General features: G+C 42.9%; 1 protein-coding gene across 2 annotated transcripts in view; it reads left to right on the plus strand.

Moving 5' to 3' along the window:
* Positions 1-627: 627 nt before the first annotated feature.
* The window catches only part of wars2 (tryptophanyl tRNA synthetase 2, mitochondrial), a 31,027-nt gene continuing 7,900 nt past the window's right edge, over positions 628-23,754 (plus strand). The window contains exons 1-3 of one of the 2 annotated variants that reach the window (XM_071536173.1): positions 628-732; positions 16,397-16,657; positions 21,759-21,839. In XM_071536173.1, the coding sequence (XP_071392274.1) occupies positions 628-732; positions 16,397-16,657; positions 21,759-21,839 (447 nt within the window). The remainder of the gene's footprint in view (positions 733-16,396; positions 16,658-21,758; positions 21,840-23,754) is intronic. The other variant, XM_071536174.1, reaches the window with a different exon arrangement.

The following is a 23,754-nucleotide window of genomic DNA, read 5'->3' on the forward strand; positions in this document are numbered from 1 at the left end:
TTATGAACTGGATATAGAATGAATCACTGTTGGGTTAGAGCAGCCAGTGATTCTTATATGAGAAAACAAAAACCTAATTGAAAGATTGCATATTTTTCTACAATACGAATTCCACATTTTAAACCACATCAGAGTCACAATGAAACAGCAGTTTGAGAGCATCTTGTTTCCATAATGTGACACATTACTGGTTGAAACCACAGGAGTTTGGGGCGGGACATAACGCAGGGAGGGATCAATCAAAAGTGTAAACCAATGGGAGATCAGTTAGGGACAGGAAGGCACTTTTATTTGAGGGGAGTGTTAAAAAAATTATGGTATTATTGGTGGTACTTGCATGCCTGTATTATGTATGCCTACTGGTACAGCATGGGACAACCACTAAAACTACACTCACTTTTCCAGTAAGTAAATTCTTTTTGAGTAATTAAATTAATGTAATGTACCTTTTTATCAGTTACGTTTTTTCATTTATCACTAATGTATCAGTTATTGCTAAATAGGAATGAATTATGACATGGAAAAGTGTGTTACAAGGTGAGGAAGTCATTTTTGTGATCCGACTTGGACAACGCGTTCCGTTTGTCCATCCTGAGCCACCGTAGTGAAGTGAGGTCATAATCCAAGATGGCGCTCCCCATCCGCAGTAACGTGAAACTCCTCTTCAGATTCATTCAAAAGCAGAATTCTCCGAAAAGAGTATTCAGCGCTGGAGCATGTCCGGAGAAGAAGGTACGAGCTGCGCTAGAAAACACTTTGCGATCTGTGAAACTGTGGTTTTGTGTCTCAGCGAGAGGAAACTGCAGTCTGACAGCTTCTGTCGACACTGACCCAGGATCTGCTGTTTGTCCTTTACACCAGTGATTCTCAACCTTTTTCATATCAAGGACCCCTAATTTAGTCCACATTAGGGCTACAGACCCCCATTTGATGAGATTTTGTGTCTCGGACCCAAATCGGAGAATATTTTTATTCCTAGATATGATTTTGTCCAGAATTCCATGACTGTCTGTATTGTAGGTAGAGAGATAACAGAGAAACTATGATCAAAACAGTCATTCTTCTACATTCTCTAGTTGTTTCACTGGTGGTCCCCGGACCCCACGTTGAGAACCACCAGAAGTTATTTTTGCACTTATTTATCTGCGATTTTACCTTAGTTTTTAGTCGACATAAGTTATACATGTATTATCATACAAGTATTATCATGTAAGTAAATGCAAACTTATTTTAAGGGAAAAATACATTAATTAATTGTTTTTTTTGTTTTGTTTTTTTTTCATTTAAACTCATAGTTTACCCAGGTGTTAATATACAGTACCATTACATCACTGGTTACACTGGCTTTTTTAGTGTGTTCCTGTGTTGCTAATACAACCAGTAGTGACACTGGGACACACTGTGATGACTCATAATGTAGCTGTGGCTTCATTATTAAAGTTTTGTCACTTAATACAGACTGGAGTGCAGAGGTGCTGTGATGTCACTGTTATCATCACACGTCTCTGCTCTTTTTTAAGGCTGCAAAGAACGATTATTTTCATTGTCGATTAATCTGTTGATTATTTTCTCGATTAATCAATTAGTTGTTTGGTCTATAAAATGTCAGAAAATGGTGAAAAATGTGGATCAGTGTTTCACAAAGCCCAAGATGACGTCCTCAAATGTCTTGTTTTGTCCACAACCCAAAGATATTCAGTTTACTGTCATAGAGGAGTAAAGAAACCAGAAAATATTCACATTTAAGAAGCTGGAATCAGAGAATTTTGACTTATTTTTCTTAAAAAATGACTCAAACCGATTAATCGATTATCAAAATAGTTGGCGATTAATTTAATAGTTGACAACTAATCCATTAATCGATTAATCGTTGCAGCGCTACTCTTATTATCCCATGGCAGTTTAGTTTATTATACTCAGAGTGTAACCAACACACAGCTCCAGCTCCACTGAGCATTAAACCAGGTGGTCATGCTTACTGACTGTTTCTGCAGCAGCCAGGAGGCCATATTGAGATTTCGATACAAGTTTGATTAATTGTTCAGCCCTAGTAGCATGCTGCTCTCTTGGTATGTGCTGTTCCTGTCATTTGTGGTTCTGTGGTTCTTCACAGTTCAGTACATTTTACAGTTTTACATTTTAGGTCTTTAGCTGATTCTCTCCTCCAGAGGGATTTACAATGGGTGCAGCAGTAGAATAAGATTCAATTTGTTTGTCACCAAAAAATAACATCCATCTAAAAGGAGTGCAAAGGTCAGGGCCTCAATGTCCTTACAGTCTTCCTGACCACAGCACAGTCATGTAGGAGCGAGGAGGAAAAGAAATATGACAAATAAGAGCGAGATAAGATGAGAGATAGAAGGGTTAGTTGGAGTTTATGTATGTTTTTGTGTATAATATATATGTCTGTTTTTGTAGCTTACATATTTTGTGATTATTGTATAGTCACTTACCATTGGCTCACAAGTGAATATCTTTTATTTCTTGATTGCATTTAATTTAAACATACTTGAAATAGCCCAGTCCACCCTGGTAGCTGTTGGTGTTTCCTTTCACTCATTTCTCCTGCATCCATCCTGCATCAGTACTGTGGACAGTAAGTTTGTTGAATGTTACACAGTAGAACCAAATTAGTACATTACTACACAAAACCCCAGTGTCTCACAACGAACCAGTCAGTAGGGCTGCATCAAATGATCAACCACTGATCATAATGGGCCGATAAATATTCGAAATACGTCATCGTTTCAACTGCCCGATTATTTTAAAAAAACAAAAAAGTGTTCAAACGTATGCCATGAAAAGTATTGATGATGGAGAGTATTGAGATTGATGATATCTAACAGTAGAGCTGCAACGATTAATCAATTAATGTCAACTATTAAATGAATCGCCAACTATTTTGATAATCGATAAATCGGTTTGAGTCATTTTTTCAGAAAAATAAGTCAAAATTCTCTGATTCCAGCTTCTTAAATGTGAATATTTTCTGGTTTCTTTCCTCCTCTATAACAGTAAACTGAATATCTTTGGGTTGTGGACAAAACAAGACATTTGAGGACGTCATCTTGGGCTTTGGGAAACACTGATCCACATTTTTCACCTTTTTCTGACATTTTATAGACCAAACAACTAATCGATTAATCGAGAAAATAATCGACAGATTAATCGACAATGAAAATAATCATTAGTTGCAGCCCTATCTAACAGTGTAAGAGTATCCAGTGGTGGATTTTTCCTTTTAAATGCATGTATTTGCATTTAATCAAGTGTTTTGCATTATTTTTTGGTTTTTTTTTTACTTAGTCTAGGTTTTACAACGCCAGCTAAGCATTTATAGCACAGTGGGATGTTGTTATGATTCAGCGTCCTGCAGGAGTTTGAATCCTGGACGATGGCTGGTTCTGTTTTGTTTCCTCTCGCTCTTCACCTCACTAACAGAGCGGGAAACTTCTCCCTCCTCCTGCCACAGATTCCAGTTTGTTAACTGAAGCACAGTGTTAATTAAAGCACCACTTCTTCCTGAACTCCAGTCAGAGCAAAGGGAATTAAAGCTGTAAAAGTCTGTTGAGGGACGTGACGCCACTGCAGGCTTCCAGAGAGATCCTGAAAAATGTAGTCTTGCTTTTATATATATATATATATATATATATAAAATACTTGTATTTAGACACAACAGCTTTCAGCACTACAACATTCTTTGGTGCATTTCCTCCCCTGGCCACGCGTGCCACATCACATCCTTAGCAGTCAACCTGGAGTGTGGCCGCATTCAAATTTCCTGCTGTCAGCTTATGCGTTTCTTACTTTACAAAACACATCTTTTTCGCATTTCCCTTAGCCCTGCGTGTGACATCACATCCTTAGCTTTTATATTTCAGTGGATTTAAGAAACACGCCTACTTATAACTTATATCCCTATCGCGGCGCGAGAATAACTAGTGCGCTGACGAGGCTAATTAACGAGCGGGCTCTTGCGTTACGGTGCCGTTAGAAAACACCCCCCCCCCTCGCCCCCCCCCCCCCCATCCTGCCTCTCGCCCCGCCTCTCTCTCTCTCTCTCTCACCGGGTGATGTACGAGCCGCCGGGCCCCGTCTGTGTTTTGTTAAAGGCCCGAGAGTCTCTGGAGGTGTGCACGTCCAGAGAGGAGGAGGAGGTGGAGGAGGTGGGGTGGGGTGGGGTGGGGTGGGGGGGGGGACTCAAAAGCATCAGCAGCAGTGCTTCATTACCAGCAATAACATCAGAAATGAAGTGTTGGTTTTCATTTGTTTTAATTTTCTCCAAATGTGGACGGCCGAGCGCGCTCACAATGCCCCGGAGGTGTGATGTGCGTCAACCCCGGGACGCTTTTCTGGAGGCCCCCCTTTTTTTTTTTTTTCTGCCCTGGAAAATGTGTGTTAGAAAAGTCACTGAACCTCAACGGGACTGATACAGAGAACGAAGGGCTCTGAACTTTGAAGGGAGTGTCGTGAGTCAGTCGCTCGTCTCCTGGAGATGAAATCGGCTCAAAAGCTCAAAGCTCATACCGGCAAACTTCGGCGAGGTGGGTCTGAGATCGAAGGGTCAGATGGAGTTTGGGGGGGGGGGGGGGGGGTTGATTCTGCAACACTCGATAGAAACAGAAGTAGAGTTCAGCCTTGCAGTGTGAGTTGCTATTCGTTGCAGTGCTGACTGGGTGATATTGACCTTGTTTTCACTGCCGATTCAAAACCTGTTGCCCTTTTTGCTGGGTATTGGGCACTTTTGCTTTTATGTGATAGACCACCGTTAAGAGACAGGACAGATTGGGAGGGAGAGAGATGGATGACATGAGACAGCAGCCCCTCGTAACATTAAAAACATTTATTCATGTTTTAAACGGATTTAAAATGTCCTTAAATTTCCCCCAAATCCCTTTGAATTAAATAGTTTTGACTCAATTTGTCCGCTGAGTTATCAATATAATGTGATGTACATATTAGACTACCCAGGTGGTACACAGCAAGTTGTATTTTCAGCTCTATTTTTAAATTTTCAGTAAATTATGTCGAGTATTGCAATGTATCGCGATATGTATCGTATCGCAATGTATCGTGATACAGTCGTATCGTGACCCATGTATCGTGATACGTATCGTATCGTGAGGCCCTTGCCAATACCCAGCCTTAGTCCCAGGCTGGATTCCAACCCGGGACGTTGACGGTTTACACCTCAGCCAACCGAGTTCACTCAAAACCCTCATTCCACTTCTACTGTTGTGGAACAGTTTGTATCGTTAAACTCCAACACTATAAGTCTAATTGACGGGAAATTTGCTAAAATCATCCAGCTCTCCTTATAAATGACTCTGATTGGCCAAAGACCTTCATCAGACAGGACGCGCTTTAGCAGCAGGAGGCGACTTTTCGAATTGTTTTTCCGTGAGTTTGAAGCGTTATGCACACTGCTTGAGGGCGGCCCACTTTTTTTTTTTTTTCAGCTGGAAACGATCGGACTTTGATGCGGCCCGAGCAGCAAAGCGCCCTGCGTCGCTGTCGCTCTGTTCTCTGCTGTCCAATCGGATGAAAATAGAGGCGGGTCTTGATTCTGCCGTTAGGTCCGTTGTGAGCAGCAAGGAAAACGGAGGAGAAGTTGGTCGTGACTGTTTGTGTTTCTGAATTACACGTTTTCACAATGGCGGTGGGCATAATTAAAGATCACGATTTTTAAGTCAAACATGATATTTCAGGCACCACTGGTCCAATTTTGACAAAACTTGGAGATGATGCATTTTGGCCCTCTGATTGGTCTGATGCGGGCGCTATAATTAAATGTCCACATTTCAAACCGAAAGGCCGTAAACTGCTAAAACACCGGTCCCATTTTGATGAAACTTGACGGGAAGATGCATCTTGTTACCGATTGGCCCAAGGGCTGCCTGACGACACGTTTCACTTGTCGGATTGCTTACTGTAATGTTCCATTTTTCTTGGGTAATGGATTCAGCTGGCGTAGTGTTGGGTTGGAATGAAACCTGCAGACCTCCTGGCCCTCCACGGCTTCTGCCTCACATCAGCTGTAGCGGCGGCGGTGGAAAAGGCAGCCGGCGCTCCCTCGCCTGCGGTCTTCTTAATGGCCCGATATCAGTCATTTCCGGCCCTCGGGCTCCGGGAGAGAGAGGAAGTGACTCCCTAATTCGCCTCTCTGTTCTCCCCCGGCTCCGCGTCCACCAGCCCGGGTGTCAGCTAAAACCATTAGAGCGGCTCCCGCGCCACACATGGGAGAGGGGAGCGAGGGCGCGGAAAACACGGCCTCCCGTTTTGAGGATGTTCATTAACTGCCCTATTTATTTTCAACTGTCAGAAAAGCCCCCTAATTCTCACCAGTCCCCTCCGTGTAATTAGGTCTGTCGTAGTCGTTTTCTCTCTCTGCACACCCCCGCCCATTTCTCCGAACTATCCCAAAAGCCAACATTTTTTTTTTTAAAATTCATATCTAGCTAAGTCGAATTACAGAATAAGTCTGTCCTAGTTATGCGCCCACATCGCTGCCTGGGGAGTCTCACCAGTGTTCCCGTGTCTTAGTCGGTGCAGATCCGGTGTCTTTTGCTGAACGTCTGACTTTTTTTTTTAATTAAAATGTACCAAGTATCTGGTATCGTGCTTTGGAGCCGCACTCCACTGAACAGACGCAGCCTGTGCCGGAGGAAATTGCCGGACTCTTCAGAGAGACTGGCTGCTGCTGGCGGAGGCTTGCCCAGAGTGTTACCATAATTACATATTGATAAATTTATGAAGTGTGCGCCGGTTATTTTTTGCCGTCTTGTGACTTTTATGTGTTTTTTCGGGTATTATTAGTTCTCCTTTCAGTCATTTGTTTCCCGTTATGTGGAGTGAAATTAAACGTCTCTATTGTCAACACGGAAGGACAGGGAAGTGGATTGAGAACGGTTTGGACGGTGTGGAGGCAAGGGGCGTTGGCATGAATGTGTTTATCTAATGGTGAAATGAGTTAAATATAAATTAAGCTACTCTTCACTTCTCCACTTGCACCCAGCTGCTCTACATGTGATGGTGGACATGTTGTAGGCAGGTTGCCATGGAGGCTAACTATTGTGTTTCGGCCAGGTTTGAACCGGGCCTGCACTCACACAACAGTTTAGTCAGTCCTGCTGGTGATATTGAACTGATTAGACTATGTGAAAAGTAAGAGTCATAAAATTGCTTTAACTGATAGAACTGTTGGTAATGCCTGATTAGGGCTGGGCGTTAATTCAATATTATCGTTTATCGTCTTTCAGTGGAATCATATCGTGATGATATGAAGATATTTTAATATCGTGACACATTTCTGCTGTCTAAATTGATGAAGACAAGCAACTTTTACTTAAAAACTCTCATAAAATGAGGTATGGTAGGAATATTATTTGAATATTTCTGTTTTGTTTGACATCACACCTAACATTACCATTCGGTTCAATGAGATGAACATTAATTTGATTATTTAACATGATTTTGCATACATGAACCATATCGTGATGTATATTGATATCGAGAAAAATCCTTATGATTGTCGTGATATTGATTTCGACCATATCGCCCAGCCATATGTCTGATGTGTAACTCTTTGATTTGAAATGTCGATCACTACCGATCAAGTGACTGTTGGAAATCAATTTCAGCTACTCAGCAAACATTTTGACGTTGAATCGATGTTGATATGACTGTCTGCACCAACGTCGAAACCTGTGTGAATATAGCATCAAAATAAAAGTTGAGATGCTGTTTATACTTGTCCATAGTTTGGTAAAATCAGAACCTAAATATCTTTGATATCTGTTTCCATTGGTGAAAATGTTGTGCTTGTTTGGGTTGACGTTGAGCTCGGCCGCCTCCCGCACCTCACCGCCTGTCAAATGCTTGCTGCCTGTACTCAGCAGTGCATGGGATACTGTAGAGCTGCAACAATTAATCGATTAATCGATTAGTTGTCAACTATTAAATTAATCGCCAACTATTTTGATAATCGATTAATCGGTTTGAGTCATTTTTTAAGAAAAATAAGTCAAAATCCCCTTATTCCAGCTTCTTAAATGTGAATATTTTCTGGTTTCTTTACTCCTCTATGACAGTAAACTGAATATCTTTGGGTTGTGGACAAAACAAGACATTTGAGGACGTCATCTTGGGCTTTGGGAAACACTGATCCACATTTTTCACCATTTTCTGACATTTTATAGACCAAACAACTAATCGATTAATCGAGAAAATAATCGACAGATGAATCGACAATGAAAATAATCGTTAGTTGCAGCCCTAGGATACTGTAATTGATACAGTATCAAAGTTATCTGTGCTTGTCACTTCACATAAAGCAGTAAAGTCAGTAAAGTTTCTTGTTTCTAATGAGCAAGATTACAGTTTCCTGTCCTGAGCGGGCTCTGCTACTCCCGGTTATCTCGCCGCAGGCCGTATTGAAGTCTGGATCCTTCAGAAGCTGCAGCCTGTTAGGGCCCGAGGCCGGGGCCGCCTCCCCCGCCTGGTTATTTTTGGAGCGCCGTCGGGCCCTGTCTGCGGGGAGCGCTGTTTTTGAAGGGCCTCCAGTCCCATTAATCAGCCGGGGGACCCCACGGCGCGAGCGGGCCCCGAGCCCTGGCCCGCCACACTGCAGCGTTCTGTTCCTCTGCCCCCGCTCTCCGCACAGTGTGAAGCTCAGAGGAACCTCATCAATCTCACCTGTCCCACACGTCAACCGCAGATTTAATCAAACGCTCCTTTTGGGCCTGCCCCCCCTCCCCCCCCCCCCTCCCCCTCCCCTCCGTACCCCAGACACCCTCTCTGAGAGGAAAAAAAAGTTGCCCAAGCCTTGACTGGGCTATAGTCACTCTTTCTTCAGCACTTTGCCTCCTCCATCACTTTCTCTTCTCGCTTTCTTGCTCTCCCTTTTTCCATCCCTCCATCACTCAGTTTTCTTGCCTGTGTGTATGTGTGTGTATTTGTGGTTGTACGTTGTGTGTGTGTGTGTGTGTGTGTGTGTGTTTCTCTATGATCATTTGCACTGTTTCAAGCTGTGGTGTCTGATATTGGCTAAACACACACACACACACACACACACACACACACTTTTAAGGAGAGGGGGAATACAGTAAACCCCATTTCCTGTTCGATACCTCACTGAAGTGGATCTCTGCTGGTTGCCGGCGTTAACAGGTCCCAAAGTGAGAGAGAGAGAGGGATGAAGGAGGAGGGGTGGAGGGGTGGAGGTGGGGGAAGTTGCGTTTCAAGGTGGATTTCAGCGTGACGCCGGCGCTAATGGGGTGCGTGGGGCGACCGGGACAGAAGAGGAACACTGGGCCCTGTGTGTCGGACGCCCATGGAGGGGGGGACAATCCTCGATCCTCGATCCTCGGGGCCCGTCCCGGCGCTTTCCCAGGTGGGGTCGGATCAGGAGAGCTTCCCCCGGCGCCCACAAAGAGCTGATGGTAATTCGCAGCGGGGGGGCGAGAGCGGCGGTGCCCCCCGGAGGCGGGTTTGAGAAGTGTTGAAATTGGCACGGTGATACGGCGGCGACCGTAGGGGCCCGCTCCTCACGCCCCCCCCCCCCCCCCCCCCCCCCCCCCCCGGTGAGCGGGATGTCAGTGGGCCACTCCGGGGGACTCCCAGGCTCTGATATGATGTATGAGTCCCGAAAAGCGGGCCCAGAACAGGCCTGAGAAGAGAAATGCGCTGTTCCACAAGTCCTGGCTCGACCAAAACCGTGGCTGTGATTGATGGTGTTGGCCGAGCTGAAACAACTCAGCTGAGAATGGCAGTCGATAATGGCGAGTCCCCGGTCTGTACTGAAGCTTTGGGTCCATTGAAAGAAAACGACGCACTGTGGAAATAGAAGAGAAGAGAAGACAAGAGAGAAGAGAAGAGAGAAGACAGTGGAAAAAAATCTCTGTCCAGGCCGGGCCTTGAGATGCAGTTCGAGGCCGTGTGTCATCTTTACGCATTCTTCTGGAGGGATGTCATTTCATTGTGTCTTGCGCTCCGTGAACAGATATGTCCCAACATCTATCATCCGTGTCCCGCCACGCGGCGGTGCCAGGAGTCTGGAAGACTTCGGCGAGAGAGACGAGGGGGGGGGGAAACGTGTTTTCCATGGAATTCTGGAACCAGATCTCCTCTGGAATTGCGGGAAACCCGGCGTCGGTTCCAAGGGAAGAAGACGGTCTTTTCGGTCCTCGAACGGAGTGAATCGCCTCTCCGGTTGACTATTGTTTTCCACTTAGCGCGGCTCAGTGCGGCCCGTGCTGCAGTGGAGACTCAAAGTCGTGTTGCTGTTGTTTTGATGGGCTGTCTGGTGGTTTTCCTTTCGCTTTCTTTTCCACCGATGCTGGCCCTTCATGTGAGCTGTCAAACTCAGACGGACAGACACCTTCACAGCTTCACCGCTGTTGATGTAGGCAAAGGCTACAACACGTGTGGACATACTCACAGATGACCTCCATCCCATGAATATTACCACACACACACACACACACACAAATGAACACGTATTCCCGGAAAGGGCTCTGCGAGTGTGAAAACATGGCCTGTTAAGTGTACGTAACCTTCTAGCTGTTGGCGTTAATGTCACACACACATGGTGCGTAATGTATTCGCCATATGGTAGACGGTGGATGAAGACAGCTTTCGTCACCCTTCCCCGACGGCGTGGTGCGACAGGATCGCGGCTGTCAGTGTAAAATATGAGGAGAGAACGCACCCGGCGTTCACCGCGTCTGCTCCGTGTCATCAGCGGGCGCCCAGGCGACCGGGGGACACCGAGATGGAAAGAGAGGAGAGCGAAGAGGCGTGATGCGATGGGATGGAAGCGAGAGGAGGGAGGGAAGAAGCTGCTCGTCGTTGCTTTACTTCATTGGTGAATTGGAATTAGGGCTGCAACTAACGATTATTTTCATTGTCGATTAATCTGTTGATTATTTTCTCGATTAATCGATTAGTTGTTTGGGCTATAAAATGTCAGAAAATGGTGAAAAATGTGGATCAGTGTTTCCCAAAGCCCAAGATGACGTCCTCAAATGTCTTGTTTTGTCCACAACCCAAAGATATTCAGTTTACTGTCATAGAGGAGTAAAGAAACCAGAAAATATTCACATTTAAGAAGCTGGAATCAGAGAATTTTGACTTATTTTTCTTAAAAAATGACTCCAACCGATTAATCGATTATCAAAATAGTTGGCGATTAATTTAATAGTTGAGAACTAATCGATTAATCGTTGCAGCTCTAATTGGAATGGGACAAGCAGATATAATTTTGTTTTCATATTGTGCTTCACGATGGTGATCCTGTTTACCTGGGATCAAGTCCTGCCCGCCATTGATTGATTGATTGACTTTATTCAATAAATTTAAATACAATGTACAAATGTACATATGGTACTAAAATTCGTCAGGATATTGCAATAAAGTCACATGACTTATTTCCATTGCGGTCCTGAGGTCTAGGCTAGGAGGCAGGCAGGAAAAGGGAGTGACTAATTTCCCATTTCTACACTAAAACACCTAATAGAAACATAAATATTATAAAATCATGAAAATAATAAACTGTCCTAGAAAAGATGTTTCACTATACTAACTTACTCAGCATCCATTTTTCCAGTTGTTTTTTAAAACTATTCAGAGAATGGGCAGATTCAATGTTGTTTGGGATTTTATTCCACTCCTCCCCCTGTGTAGAGAAATGTATTTCTCCCTACTTTGCCTTTTAGATTGGGTTAGATTGGGTTGGCTTACTCTGTGTCCGTCTCAGTTTTCCTAGTCTCACAATAAGAAAAAAAAAAATGCTGAAAAATTGAATTGTTACTGTGTTAATTCGTTTTGCGGTGGCATGTGTATAAAGCCAAACTCCAAACCCTTGGTAGGCACTGAGAAGGGCTTACTCATCCTTTCTCCTTATTTTGTGGATTTTTTGTAGGCCTTTTGCAAAATATGTATTTATATGTGGTTTCAAATGTTTCAAATTTGTAACCACTTGAAGTGCGCTTGATTGATTTATTTGACCAGGGATTTATTCAGCCACAAGGAGGAGTCATTTCACTTTTGCGAGATATGAAATCAAGCACTCCGCAAGTATTTAAATGCTCAAATGAATTCAGTTGCTATATTGCACAGGTTTAATATAGTCCATGGCGAAAGTGTGTTGGATGACAATATTTTATTACTGTTGGCTTTGCAGTGCAGTATTCATTACAAACATGAATTACTTTACAACATACGCTGTCTCTACTGTCATCATACAGTAGTTGATTTACTTCCCTGTGTAATCTATTTTCTCTTCCAACAGCTATAGAGGCACAGGTTTAAAGACGCTTGACTTTTCCCCGACCAAAAGTAACACGGAGGTGTCTGGCGCAGCGATGTGATGCGTGATAGCCCCGATTGCCCGGTGGCTAGTTAGCGCCGGCGTTGACTCTCATTTGACGCTCGATTGGCTCAAATGACACCATTACCATGTCTGCATGGCTAATGGCTTCCCCCGGGGGCCGGAGTGGAGGGGGAACATGCGTTTGGCGTGTCAGCTCGAGGTGAGAACACACATGAGCCAGACTCGGGGGCCCCCGTCCGCACCCAAATCAATCCTGACACCTCTTAAGAGGCCCTCAGCATCAATGGCACTCCGCTGCAATTACCCCCTCGGTAATGACATAAGCACCCAGTTCCTTCCTGCCTCTCTCTCTCTCGCCGGGTAACGACCACGCTCCCTCAGGCCTTTACACGGAGACTTTCTGGCCCTCGCTGGCCTCAGAACAGTTGTTACCTGATCCCTGAAGGCCGTGAGATGGAGGAGCTTCGGGCCGCACCGGTCTCAGAGCAGCTGTTATCTGATCCCAGGGGCCGCGCAGAGCCGTCCCTCAGTCGGATTGGATGTGATGTAGCTCAGCTAGCTGTCAAGATAACAGATTTCTCAGCAGCGCACCGAAGAGGATATCCTCTGAAAGCTTCGGGTTTTAATGATTAGTTATGATAACCTCGAAGAGTGCAGCCGGGAACATAAGATTGCCAGTCTGATTTAGGTGATAACACAGAGACCCCGTGGGTTTTTTTTTAGGGGGAAAGTTTTAGAACTAGCTCCTCTGTTGAAATCTCCACGCGTTGCTGTTTACAGCCCACTAACACCTCGAGTTGAGCTGAAAGAAAGCGTATCTCATCTTGACTCATTTTCTTTGAAATCATCACAATATCAACCTTCAAGACTTATATTTCTGGACAGCTCGTTGAATCATAGAATTTCAGAGTTTCCATGGATAGTTGATGGATATTGTTTTCCTGAACTTGGCCGGCAACTCCAAGAGCTACAGCTGTGCACAGGACACTGCACTGTGGAAATCCATGGATATTTGGCTTTATAGGTCAAAATAGTAACAGTTACGATATAAAGTGAAATGTGAAATCTTTCCCTTTGATGTACACCGGGGAAGCTACATCTGCTCTTCATTTATTCCTGTGGGCAAGGGACTAGACTATACCTGATGTGGCAATCCAAAACCCCAAATTAAAATGTGTTGGAAACCTGATCAGTTTCACCAGATTTGTTTAGATTTATCATCAAGATTACATTTTGTTATTTGCTTTCTGGGTTGTCTTTTTTTTTTTTTTGTCTGTTCTTTTTGTGTTTTAAGTCGGTACAAACAATAATGGGAATACAAGCAGTAGGGCTGAACGATTTTGAAAAAATATCTAATTGCGATTATTTTGACTGATATTGCAATTGCGATATGAGCTGCGATATTAGAGGGAATGATCATTTTTACACCATTATTCTCATTTTCATTGAAAAACGTATTAAACTGATTATGGTGTGATTTGTACCAAACAAAGATGTTTTCTTAAGTCTGTAGAATATGATGTGTAGGCCAGGACATCTCTGCAGCACCACAATATTTCATTTAAAATGCTATTTTGACACACATTTCACCTTTTAACAAATATTTGCGCCTCTTGCGATTTGAAAATTGCAGTAGGCCATATTGCGATTGAGATAAAATTTCGATTAATTGTTCAGCCCTAACAGGCATGGGAGATTCATCAAAAGGGTAAAAAGGGTAGAATGGGTAGCTGTGTAAACGGAGCGGTCACGTGCGTATAACACCACATGTTGTGAACTTGTCTTTACCCTCGTACAAGGACTGTCTCTTTCTGACTGACCAACGAAAACGGTTCCAGCGGACAACTTTGTGTTTTTCTTCCGCTCCGTAGAAGCCCCGATCTACTGCGTGACGGCGTTCGGCGAAGAAGCCGTCGCTTAGGAAGCCGGTGTGGTTTCGGGGTCCCATGACGTGCGCCGCTCCGCTTGCCCTCTAATTGTACCGCGCGGGCGCTCGGTGCCACGGGCGGCGGCTTAGAACTCCCGTCGCCAGCGGACCAGATTGAACGCCAAGGGTTCAGCGGAGTTGGCCGACGCCAGACGAAATGAGTCGGGTCGAACCTGGGCCAGGCCTGGAAAGAAAGAAAGAAACACAATATTTGCCCAAGGATCCAAACGCGAAGAGTGATCTCTCTTTCAGAGGGCGGGGGTGGAGAACCCGCGGCTGTCCCGGCTCCAGCTCTGTAAAATAAGTTCTTTGTTTGAATGTTTCTGATACGGTAGACTGCGCGGAATATGGGGTGTATTTGATCCACCCCCCCCTCCCCTTTCCAGTGTCCTTTCCCGTTGCGGTAACACGGGCCTTGATGTCGCTTGGACGAATGTTAAGTGTTATTGTTGGCCGGCGAGGTGATGCATTCTTCGCGCTGGCTGTGTTTGGGAGAGAACAGAGGTGCTAGCCATGGAGTTAGCATCTCGGTAACACAAGCATGACCGCCGCTGGCCTCCGACCTGCCAACAGTCTCAGGCCCACACTTCAGTCTCTGCAGGCTTTCTCTAGCTGTGACTTTCTCACCTTTTCACCTTCACCCTCTCTCTCCTCCCCGGCGGTGGGGCTTTTTTTTGCTTATCCCTCTCGGCCCGATTTACCCGGTGGGGTCTCTTCTCTTCTCTTCTCTTCTCTTCTCTTCTCTTCTCTTTTCTTCTGTTCTATTGTCCTCTTTTGCCTTCTCTTCTTGTCTTCTCTCTTCTCTTCTCTTCTCTTCTCTTCTCTTCTCTTCTCTTCTCTTCTATTCTATTGTCTTGTCCTTTTGCCTTCTCTTCTCTTCTATTGTCTTGTCCTCTTTTGCCTTCTTCTTGTCTTCTCTTGTCTTGTCTTGTCTCTTCTCTTGTCTTCTCTTCTCTTGTCTTCTCTTCTATTGTGTTGTCCTCTTTTGCCTTCTCTTCTTGTCTTCTCTTGTCTTCTCTTGTCTTGTCTTCTCTCTTCTCTTGTCTTCTCTTCTCTTGTCTTTTCTTGTCTTCTCTTCTATTGTCTTGTCCTTTTGCCTTCTCTTCTCGTCTTCTCTTGTCTTGTCTTCTCTCTTCTCTTCTCCTGTCTTCTCTTGTCTTCTCTTAAATTGTCTTGTCCTCTTTTGTCTTCTCTTGTCTTCTCTCTTCTCTTCTCTTCTATTGTCTTGTCCTCCTTTGCCTTCTCTTCTCGTCTTCTCTCTTCTCTTCTCACCATTTGTAGGAGTCTTCCCTCTGTCCATTGTTTTATCTTTGTTTTATCTTAAAGGTGCTACATGTAGGATTTTAATCATGGGGCATCAATGGGGATTTTAATTTTGGGGCATTAGTATAATTACTGTAAACAAATGAGACCATCATCAAAAAGATCGTCAGCCTCTGTCAGCCTCTGCTGCAGCAGATGGTGGAAGGAGGGAAAGGAAGATGGAAAAATCACTTCCAACATGTTTTTCCTCTTTAGTGAAGTGAAAGAGAAAACCTTTGACCGAAGAAGCAAAGCCAATGGGAAATATGGTCTGAATTTTGAGAAACACCAGCACTAACAATCCTACTGGTGTGAGATAGAAGTGACCAATCCTCATCATGGTTTTGTTTGTGTATGATAATTATACCATGGTATCACAATGAATTTGACAATGATATATTGATATTTGAAAATGCTACACAGAGCATCTTTAATTATCTTGTTTACCTTAGTTTTCACCTCCTCTCACACTTTTCTCTTATCTTTCTGTTTTCTGTGAAATCCTCCCGTCTGTTTGCTCTCACTCACATCTTCTTTCTCGTTTGTCAAATCTCTCAACAGTCTTTCCCCTTCTGGACTTTATGGGTCCCTGTTGCACAATCCTTTTGTGTCTGTTTGTCATTTTGTTTGTTGTTTTTCCTTTTGAGGTGAGACATTTTCACAAGCCCCTTGGAGTTGCTTCGTCTCGCCCACACAGTTTGTATATTGTTTTTCTACTCTGTCTTTTTTCTAGGATTTTCTATGTTTTTTGGGGGGGTTTCATCTTTCATCTTTATCTTTTTTATGATCTTTTACAGACATGCATATGAACTAACCCCAAACACCTCTTCCCCCAGGAACCTCCAGGGGGCGGGCGTGTTTTCTCGGGGATCCAGCCGACCGGTGTGCCCCACCTGGGGAACTACCTGGGGGCTCTGGAGAACTGGGTGGCCCTGCAGAGCCGGTACCCCTCGGTGCTCTACAGCATCGTGGACCTGCACTCCATCACCCAGCCGCAGGACCCGGCCCAGCTCAGGACCAACATCCTGGACATGACAGCCAGCCTGCTGGCCTGCGGCATCGACCCGGAGAGGTCCATACTGTTCCAGCAGTCTCAGGTGGGGCAGGAGGGGGGGGGGGGGGGGGGTGGACGGATGGGTGGGAGGATGAGTGAGAAGATGAAAGCAAAGGAAGTTAGATGGGTGGATGGATGGGTAACTGGGTATATGGATGGATACATATGGAGCGGGCAGCTGGGAGTTTGGATGCATGTGGAGTGGGTTTAGTTGATGATGGATGGATGGATGGATGGATGGATGGATGGATGCTGCGGTTCCTTCAAAGTTGCAAGTTGAAATTCCCAGCTGGTAGGTCGTCATTACCACCTGTGTGTTCTAGTAGTCCAGTTCAAGTTCAAGTTCATGTTCTTTTATTTCTATAGTCCTTTTTCACAAGAATGTCTCAAAGGAGCTTTACAGAGAATGAGCCTAACTAGATCAAACTGTCAATCAACAGTTCAGAAAAACAGTGAAGAAACATGGACATCTGCAATATTTCCTTCGTCCAGCATAAAATGCTGCTCCCTATGCGAGAGCTAATGTTATGTCAATGATATTTGGAGGTTATTAGTTAGGTAGTTAGCATAGAACAGCAGCTGTACTTTTTGATTTTTTGGATTTTATTTGGATCTCTTTTAGCCCAAGGCCTAATCTTCCTACTTGACATTTCAAATTTCTCTGTTTAACCATTTACCACACAGGTGTATTGATAGATTTAAGGGCAACTTCAATTTTCATTCCATCGCATTTTTCCTCGTAGGAAGTCAGAATTTCCGACTTTCAGACGTCTCTGAAACGCAGCATTAGTGGATTATGGATGGGTGGATGGATGTCAGCTCCTTCATCTTCTTCCAACAGTCATAACTGGATTTTACTCATACATAAATAGATAAATAGAAAAGTACTTTTAACATATGCAACAGTGTACCCATTTATTGTACACATATATTGTCATTATCCTACAGAAATTCTTACCTAAAATGGCAGTTCCATTAAAAATCATTACTTCAGTGGAGTGTGTGTTTGTGTGTCAGTCTATGTTTATATACCCAAGTGTGTGTGTGTGTGTGTGTGTGTGTGTGTGTATAAAAGTCAACCTCTAGTCTCTTTCCAAGCTTGTCATCAAGACAGTCAGCCGTCTTGACTGTTTGTTTTACTGCCTTCGTCTCTCTCATGTTTACCTAAAGCCTGCCGCCCCCCAAAAAAACGCTTATTTGATCACTCCAGATCCTTATCTCCACTGCGCGCCCCGCAGATTCACAGCAACTAGGAAAACACACACAACCATAAACCGCCATTAACCCCAGCCTGGGCCACATGAAGGAGAGAGAGAGAGGGGTAATGATAGATAGATGGAACGTATGCAGCGCTTCAACAGAGCCCACTTTACAGGGTTAAATTCACAGTAAGGAAGGAAGGAGAAATCGGAACAGCTGTTTGGTTTTCCCTTGATACCGAGGACAAGTATGATGTTTTTTTTTTATGGTTTCAGGCTATCCTGTGAGAGAGAGAGAGAGAGAGAGAGAAAGAGAGAGAGTGTGTGTGTGTGTGAGAGAGAGAGAGAATGTGTGTGAGAGAGAGAGAGAGAGAGAGAGAGAGGGAGTTGATGCCACATGTATTACAATATTTCAGTCCATCAGACTATCCTGTGAGTGTGTGTGTGTGTGTGAGAGAGAGTGTGTGTGTGAGAGAGAGAGAGAGATGGAGTTGATGCCACATGTATTACAATATTTCAGTCCATCTGTGTTTCTCTGCCCTACAGACACAACCACACACACACACACACACACACACACACACACACACACTCTTCCAGCCCTATTTTTATTCCCGTTTAGCTTCATGCCACATAACTTGGCAGCGCGGCGGCCCTCCTGTTGAACACGCCAGCTCCACATGTAAAAATATGACGGCCGCCCAAAGAAAACACTCGACTTCATTGAAAAAAAAAAAAAAAAATGGTGACGAGCTGAAATCAGTGGTGTCTAAAGTAAAGTGTGTGTGTGTGTGTGTGTGTGTGTGTGTGTATTGTAGTAGTAAAGTTACACCCTCTCACTGGAATAAGATCCACAAAGCCACTGGGGTTTATATTTTGGAGAAAAGTGGATTCGCTGTGCAGGAGCAACTGTTCGCTTCCCTTCCTTTCTTTCTTTCTTTCTTTCTTTCTTTCTCCAGCATGGAAATCCTTGCTGTATCAACTCATGGAGCTGTTGCCATGACAACATAAGTCCTTATCAATATGACGCCTATATGATCCGTAACATTAGCGTTTGTGCCTCTTGCGGTGCATTCTTTATCAGACAAGCCGATCTGAATGCAGGCCTTGTTCCTCCTAAGACTTTAAAAATCAGTTTTATGGCACCTCAAACCATGTCCATCACACACACACACACACACACACACACACACACACCCCATCCACATCCGTCCCGTCTCTGGTCTATCTGCAGTGTGTAATGAACCCCGGCCCCCTGCGTGCATGCTGAAAGCTGAAGTCCTGGTTTATGTGCGCGCTCTGTGGCGATGACGTCACACTCCCACAATCCTTTTCAACGCAGCGAGAGACGATGGTGAGGTCGCCAGCAGCCATAAACTTTAATTCTATGAAGCAGAAGGATTTTTTGCCTTTTTTTTTTTTTTTTTTATATGCCTTTTCCTCCAACAGAAATATGTTGGCTTGATGCAAACTGGACTCTACTGACACACACACACACATACACACACACACACAGAAGACAGTTTGTTTACCACACACACATAATAGTCATAATGATGATGATAGTAAAGACCTTTATTTATGGAGCACAAAACAGAGTTATAAAATGCTTTACAGATGAAAATAAATAAATACATAACAGAATAATTACATAATAGAATAATTCATATAATAAATACATTTGAAATAATTAAACAAATGAGTAAATAGATGGATGGATGGATAAATTAATAAATACACAAACAAATGTGGGTGTAAACAAATACATAGAGGGGAAAAAAAGCATTTACCATTGTGGTGAATGTTGGGATATGGACCTTGTTATGGTACAGGGAGGATTGGGGATAAAATGATGCTACCAGCTCATAAAAACACAATAAATCATCATAGTAACCAAACCAATAAACCATAAAAACAGGCTAAAAATGAAAACAACAATAAAACAAATGCAGACCAGAGTAATAAGTAAAGCCAAGCTTTAAAACGTGTGTTGGGAAGAGAAGAGAACCTGGAGCTGTTAGTTTACCGCACACACACTCTCTCACACACACACACACGCACGCACGCACACACACAAACACACACACACACAGTACACACACACACACACACACACAGTACACCTGTCTGAGGATCAAGAGACAGAGGAAGCTGGTTCTGATTGTCAGTACCTCTCTCTGCCACTTGGAGGCGCTAGGGAGTCGCTCTGCCCCAACTGACCAGAGGAAGACTGTCTGCTCCACTACTCATCTATCTGTCTGTCTGTCTATAGATATATCTGTCTTTCTGTCTATAGATCTATCTATCTGTCTATCTGTCTGTCTGTCTGTCTATAGATATATCTGTCTTTATGTCTATAGATCTATCTATCTGTCTGTCTGTCTGTCTTTCTGTCTATAGATCTATCTATCTGTCTATCTGTCTGTCTGTCTGTCTGTCTGTCTATAGATATATCTGTCTTTCTGTGTATAGATCTATCTATCTGTCTGTCTGTCTGTCTGTCTGTCTGTCTGTCTATAGATATATCCGTCTTTCTGTCTATAGATCTATCTGTCTGTCTTTCTCTCTATAGATCTATCTCTCTGTATCTGTCTGTCTTTCTATAGATATATCTGTCTGTCTATAGATCTATCTGCCTTTCTGTCTATAGATCTATCTGTCTGTCTATCTGTCTTTCTCTCTATAGATATATCTGTATATCAGTCTGTCTGTCTGTCTATAGATCTATCTGTCTTTCTGTCTATAGATCTATCTGTCTGTCTTTCTCTCTATAGATCTATCTGTCTGTCTATCTGTCTTTCTGTCTGTCTGTCTTTCTATAGATATATCTGTCTGTCTATAGATCTATCTGTCTTTCTCTCTATAGATCTATCTGTCTGTATATCTGTCTGTCTGTCTGTCTATAGATATATCTGTCTTTCTGTCTATAGATTTATCTGTCTGTCTATCTGTCTTTCTCTATAGATCTATCTGTCTATCTGTCTTTCTCTCTATAGATCTATCTGTCTTTCTGTCTATAGATTTATCTGTCTGTCTATCTGTCTTTCTCTCTATAGATCTATCTGTCTATCTGTCTTTCTCTCTATAGATCTATCTGTCTTTCTGTCTATAGATCTATCTGTCTTTCTCTATAGATCTATCTGTCTATCTGTCTTTCTCTCTATAGATCTATCTGTCTTTCTGTCTATAGATCTATCTGTCTTTCTCTCTATAGATCTATCTGTCTTTCTGTCTATAGATCTATCTGTCTTTCTCTCTATAAATCTATCTGTCTGTCTGTCTTTCTGTCTATAGATCTATCTGTCTTTCTCTCTATAAATCTATCTGTCTGTCTGTCTTTCTCTCTATAGATCTATCTGTCTGTCTGTGTCTGTCGATCTGTCTGTCTGTCTTTCTGTCTATCAATCTGTCTGTGTATCTTTCTATCTTTCTATCTATGTATAGAAATATATTCAACACATACAGTACATCAACGCACATACATGTGTTTTCTTACAATGACATTTTCTAGCCTAACCTCAAGATATAAGATAAATGTATAAATGTTATATTATTTGGGGAGGGAGGGCGATATGTTTTATATGTTTTATGTCTTTAAATGTTTTATGCTTTTATATGTTTTTCTGTATTTCTTTTATATGGGATGTGGTTGAAATGTGAAAGCCAAGGCAAATTTCTAACAGATGAGTTGGAATGGCAATAAAGTATTGTATCTTGAATCTACGTATGCATGTGGGATATATGTTTTAAACTGAATGCATGTGAATTTCCCACCTCTGTACCTGTGGCTCAGGTTGTGTGTGTGTGTGTGTGTGTGTGTGTGTGTGTGTGTGTGTGTGTGTGTGTGTGTGTGTGTGTGTGTGTGTGTGTGTGTGTGTGTGTGTGTGTGTGTGTGTGTGTGTGTGTGTGTGTGTGTGTGTGTGTGTGTGTGTGTGTTCCTGTCAGGTGTCTGAGCACGCCGAGCTGTCCTGGGTCCTGGGCTGTCTGACCAGCATGCCCCGCCTCCGACACCTGCCGCAGTGGAAGGTGGGACTTCACTTCACTTTCCCTTAGAAGCCTTTTAACTGAAGCTCCTGTGCACAGACACACTGCATGTCAGGGGCTACAGGGGCGAGAACACTTCATAACAGCCGTCTTTACTAAATGAGGAATTTATTGTTATTTAACATTATTTAAGTATAATTTCATTAACTATCACATAAGTAACAAGTATTTTTGTCTTTTAAGAGATTACTAAGGATCAGTAAATGCTATAAATAATGATATTTGAAAATAGGTAACACTTAACAATAAGGGTCACTACGTTAAGGGTTAGTTAATGCTTAATTAGGGTTAGTTAATGCTTAATAAGCATTAACTAACCCTTAATTAATGTGTAATTTACTAATGGTGTTCATGTTAACTAAGGTATTCATTGATACATAATTTAATAGTTTATAAAGATGACTATTAAAAAATGTATAAATTAATACCTTAGTTAACATGAACACCATTAGTAAATGATTACCAGACACATTAGTTAACTGTTAATGAAGGGTTAGTTAATGCTTATTAAGCATTAACTAACCCTTAACTTAGTGACCTTAATTGTTAAGTGTTACCTGAAAATGTATTAATGTATACTGAACAAAAATATAAACGCAACACTTTTGTTTTTGCTCCCATTTTTCATGAGTTGAAATAAAAGATCTAAGACTTTTTCTATGCACACAAAAGGCTTATTTCTCTCAAATTGTGTTCACAAATTTGTTTAAATCCGTGTTAGTGAGCAATTCTCCTTTGCCAAGATAATCCATCCACCTGACAGGTGTGGCATATCAAGATGCTGATTAAACAGCTTGATTATTGCACAGGTGTGCCTTGGGCTGGTCACAATAAAAGGCCACTCTGAAATGTGCAGTTTTCTCTTGAAAAAAGACATTTATTAGGCACTGAACTATGGATCTCACATGACTAGGGCTACAGATATGCATTTTTTGAAAACCAGTCAGTATCTGGTGTGACCACCATTTGCCTCATGCAGTGAGACACATCTCCTTCACATAGAGTTGATCAGGTTGTTGATTGTGGCCTGTGGAGTGTTGGTCCACTCCTCTTCAATGGCTGTGCCAAGTTGCTGGATATCGGCAGGAAGTGGAACACGCTGTCGTACACGCCGATCCAGAGCGTCCCAAACAGGCTCAGTGGGTGACATGTCTGGTGAGTATGCAGGCCATGAAGAACTGGGATGTTTTCAGCTTCCAGGAATTGTGTACAGATCCTTGCAACATGGGGCCGTGCATTATCAAGCTGCAACATGAGCTCTGGTGGACATTCCTGCAGTCAAAACTTGCGACATCTGTGGCATTGTGTTGTGTGATAAAAACTGCACATTTCAGAGTGGCCTTTTATTGTGACCAGCCCAAGGCACACCTGTGCAATAATCATGCTGTTTAATCAGCATCTTGATATGCCACACCTGTCAGGTGGATGGATTATCTTGGCAAAGGAGAAGTGCTCACTAACACGGATTTAAACAAATTTGTGAACAAAATTTGAGAGAAATAAGCCTTTTGTGTGCATAGAAAAAGTCTTAGATCTTTTATTTCAACTCATGAAAAATAGGAGCAAAAACAAAAGTGTTGCGTTTATATTTTTGTTCAGTATAGTAAAAGTGAACGGTATAAATGGTTGATTAAAGAAATCAGAAAGCCATTGTTATCATCTCTTACAGTTATGATACACTATAAAAATGAGACACTTCATTTTTTATAACATTTATCGATTGTTTTTATGACTGTTTCTTAGGACTGTTTTATGATTTCTTTTAATGAAATGTATCGTTATTTAACATTATTTAAGTATTATTTCATTGTTAGCTATCACATAAGTAACAAGTACTTTTTGTCTTTTAAGAGATTACTAAGGATGAGTGAATGCTATAAATAATGATATTTGAAAA

This window comes from Centroberyx affinis, unplaced genomic scaffold (genome assembly GCF_046629955.1).
Source record: "Centroberyx affinis isolate AG114_WGS23_722 - 3 ecotype Tasmania unplaced genomic scaffold, CSIRO-AGI_Caff_v1 ptg002837l_1, whole genome shotgun sequence".
Lineage (NCBI taxonomy): Eukaryota > Metazoa > Chordata > Actinopteri > Beryciformes > Berycidae > Centroberyx > Centroberyx affinis.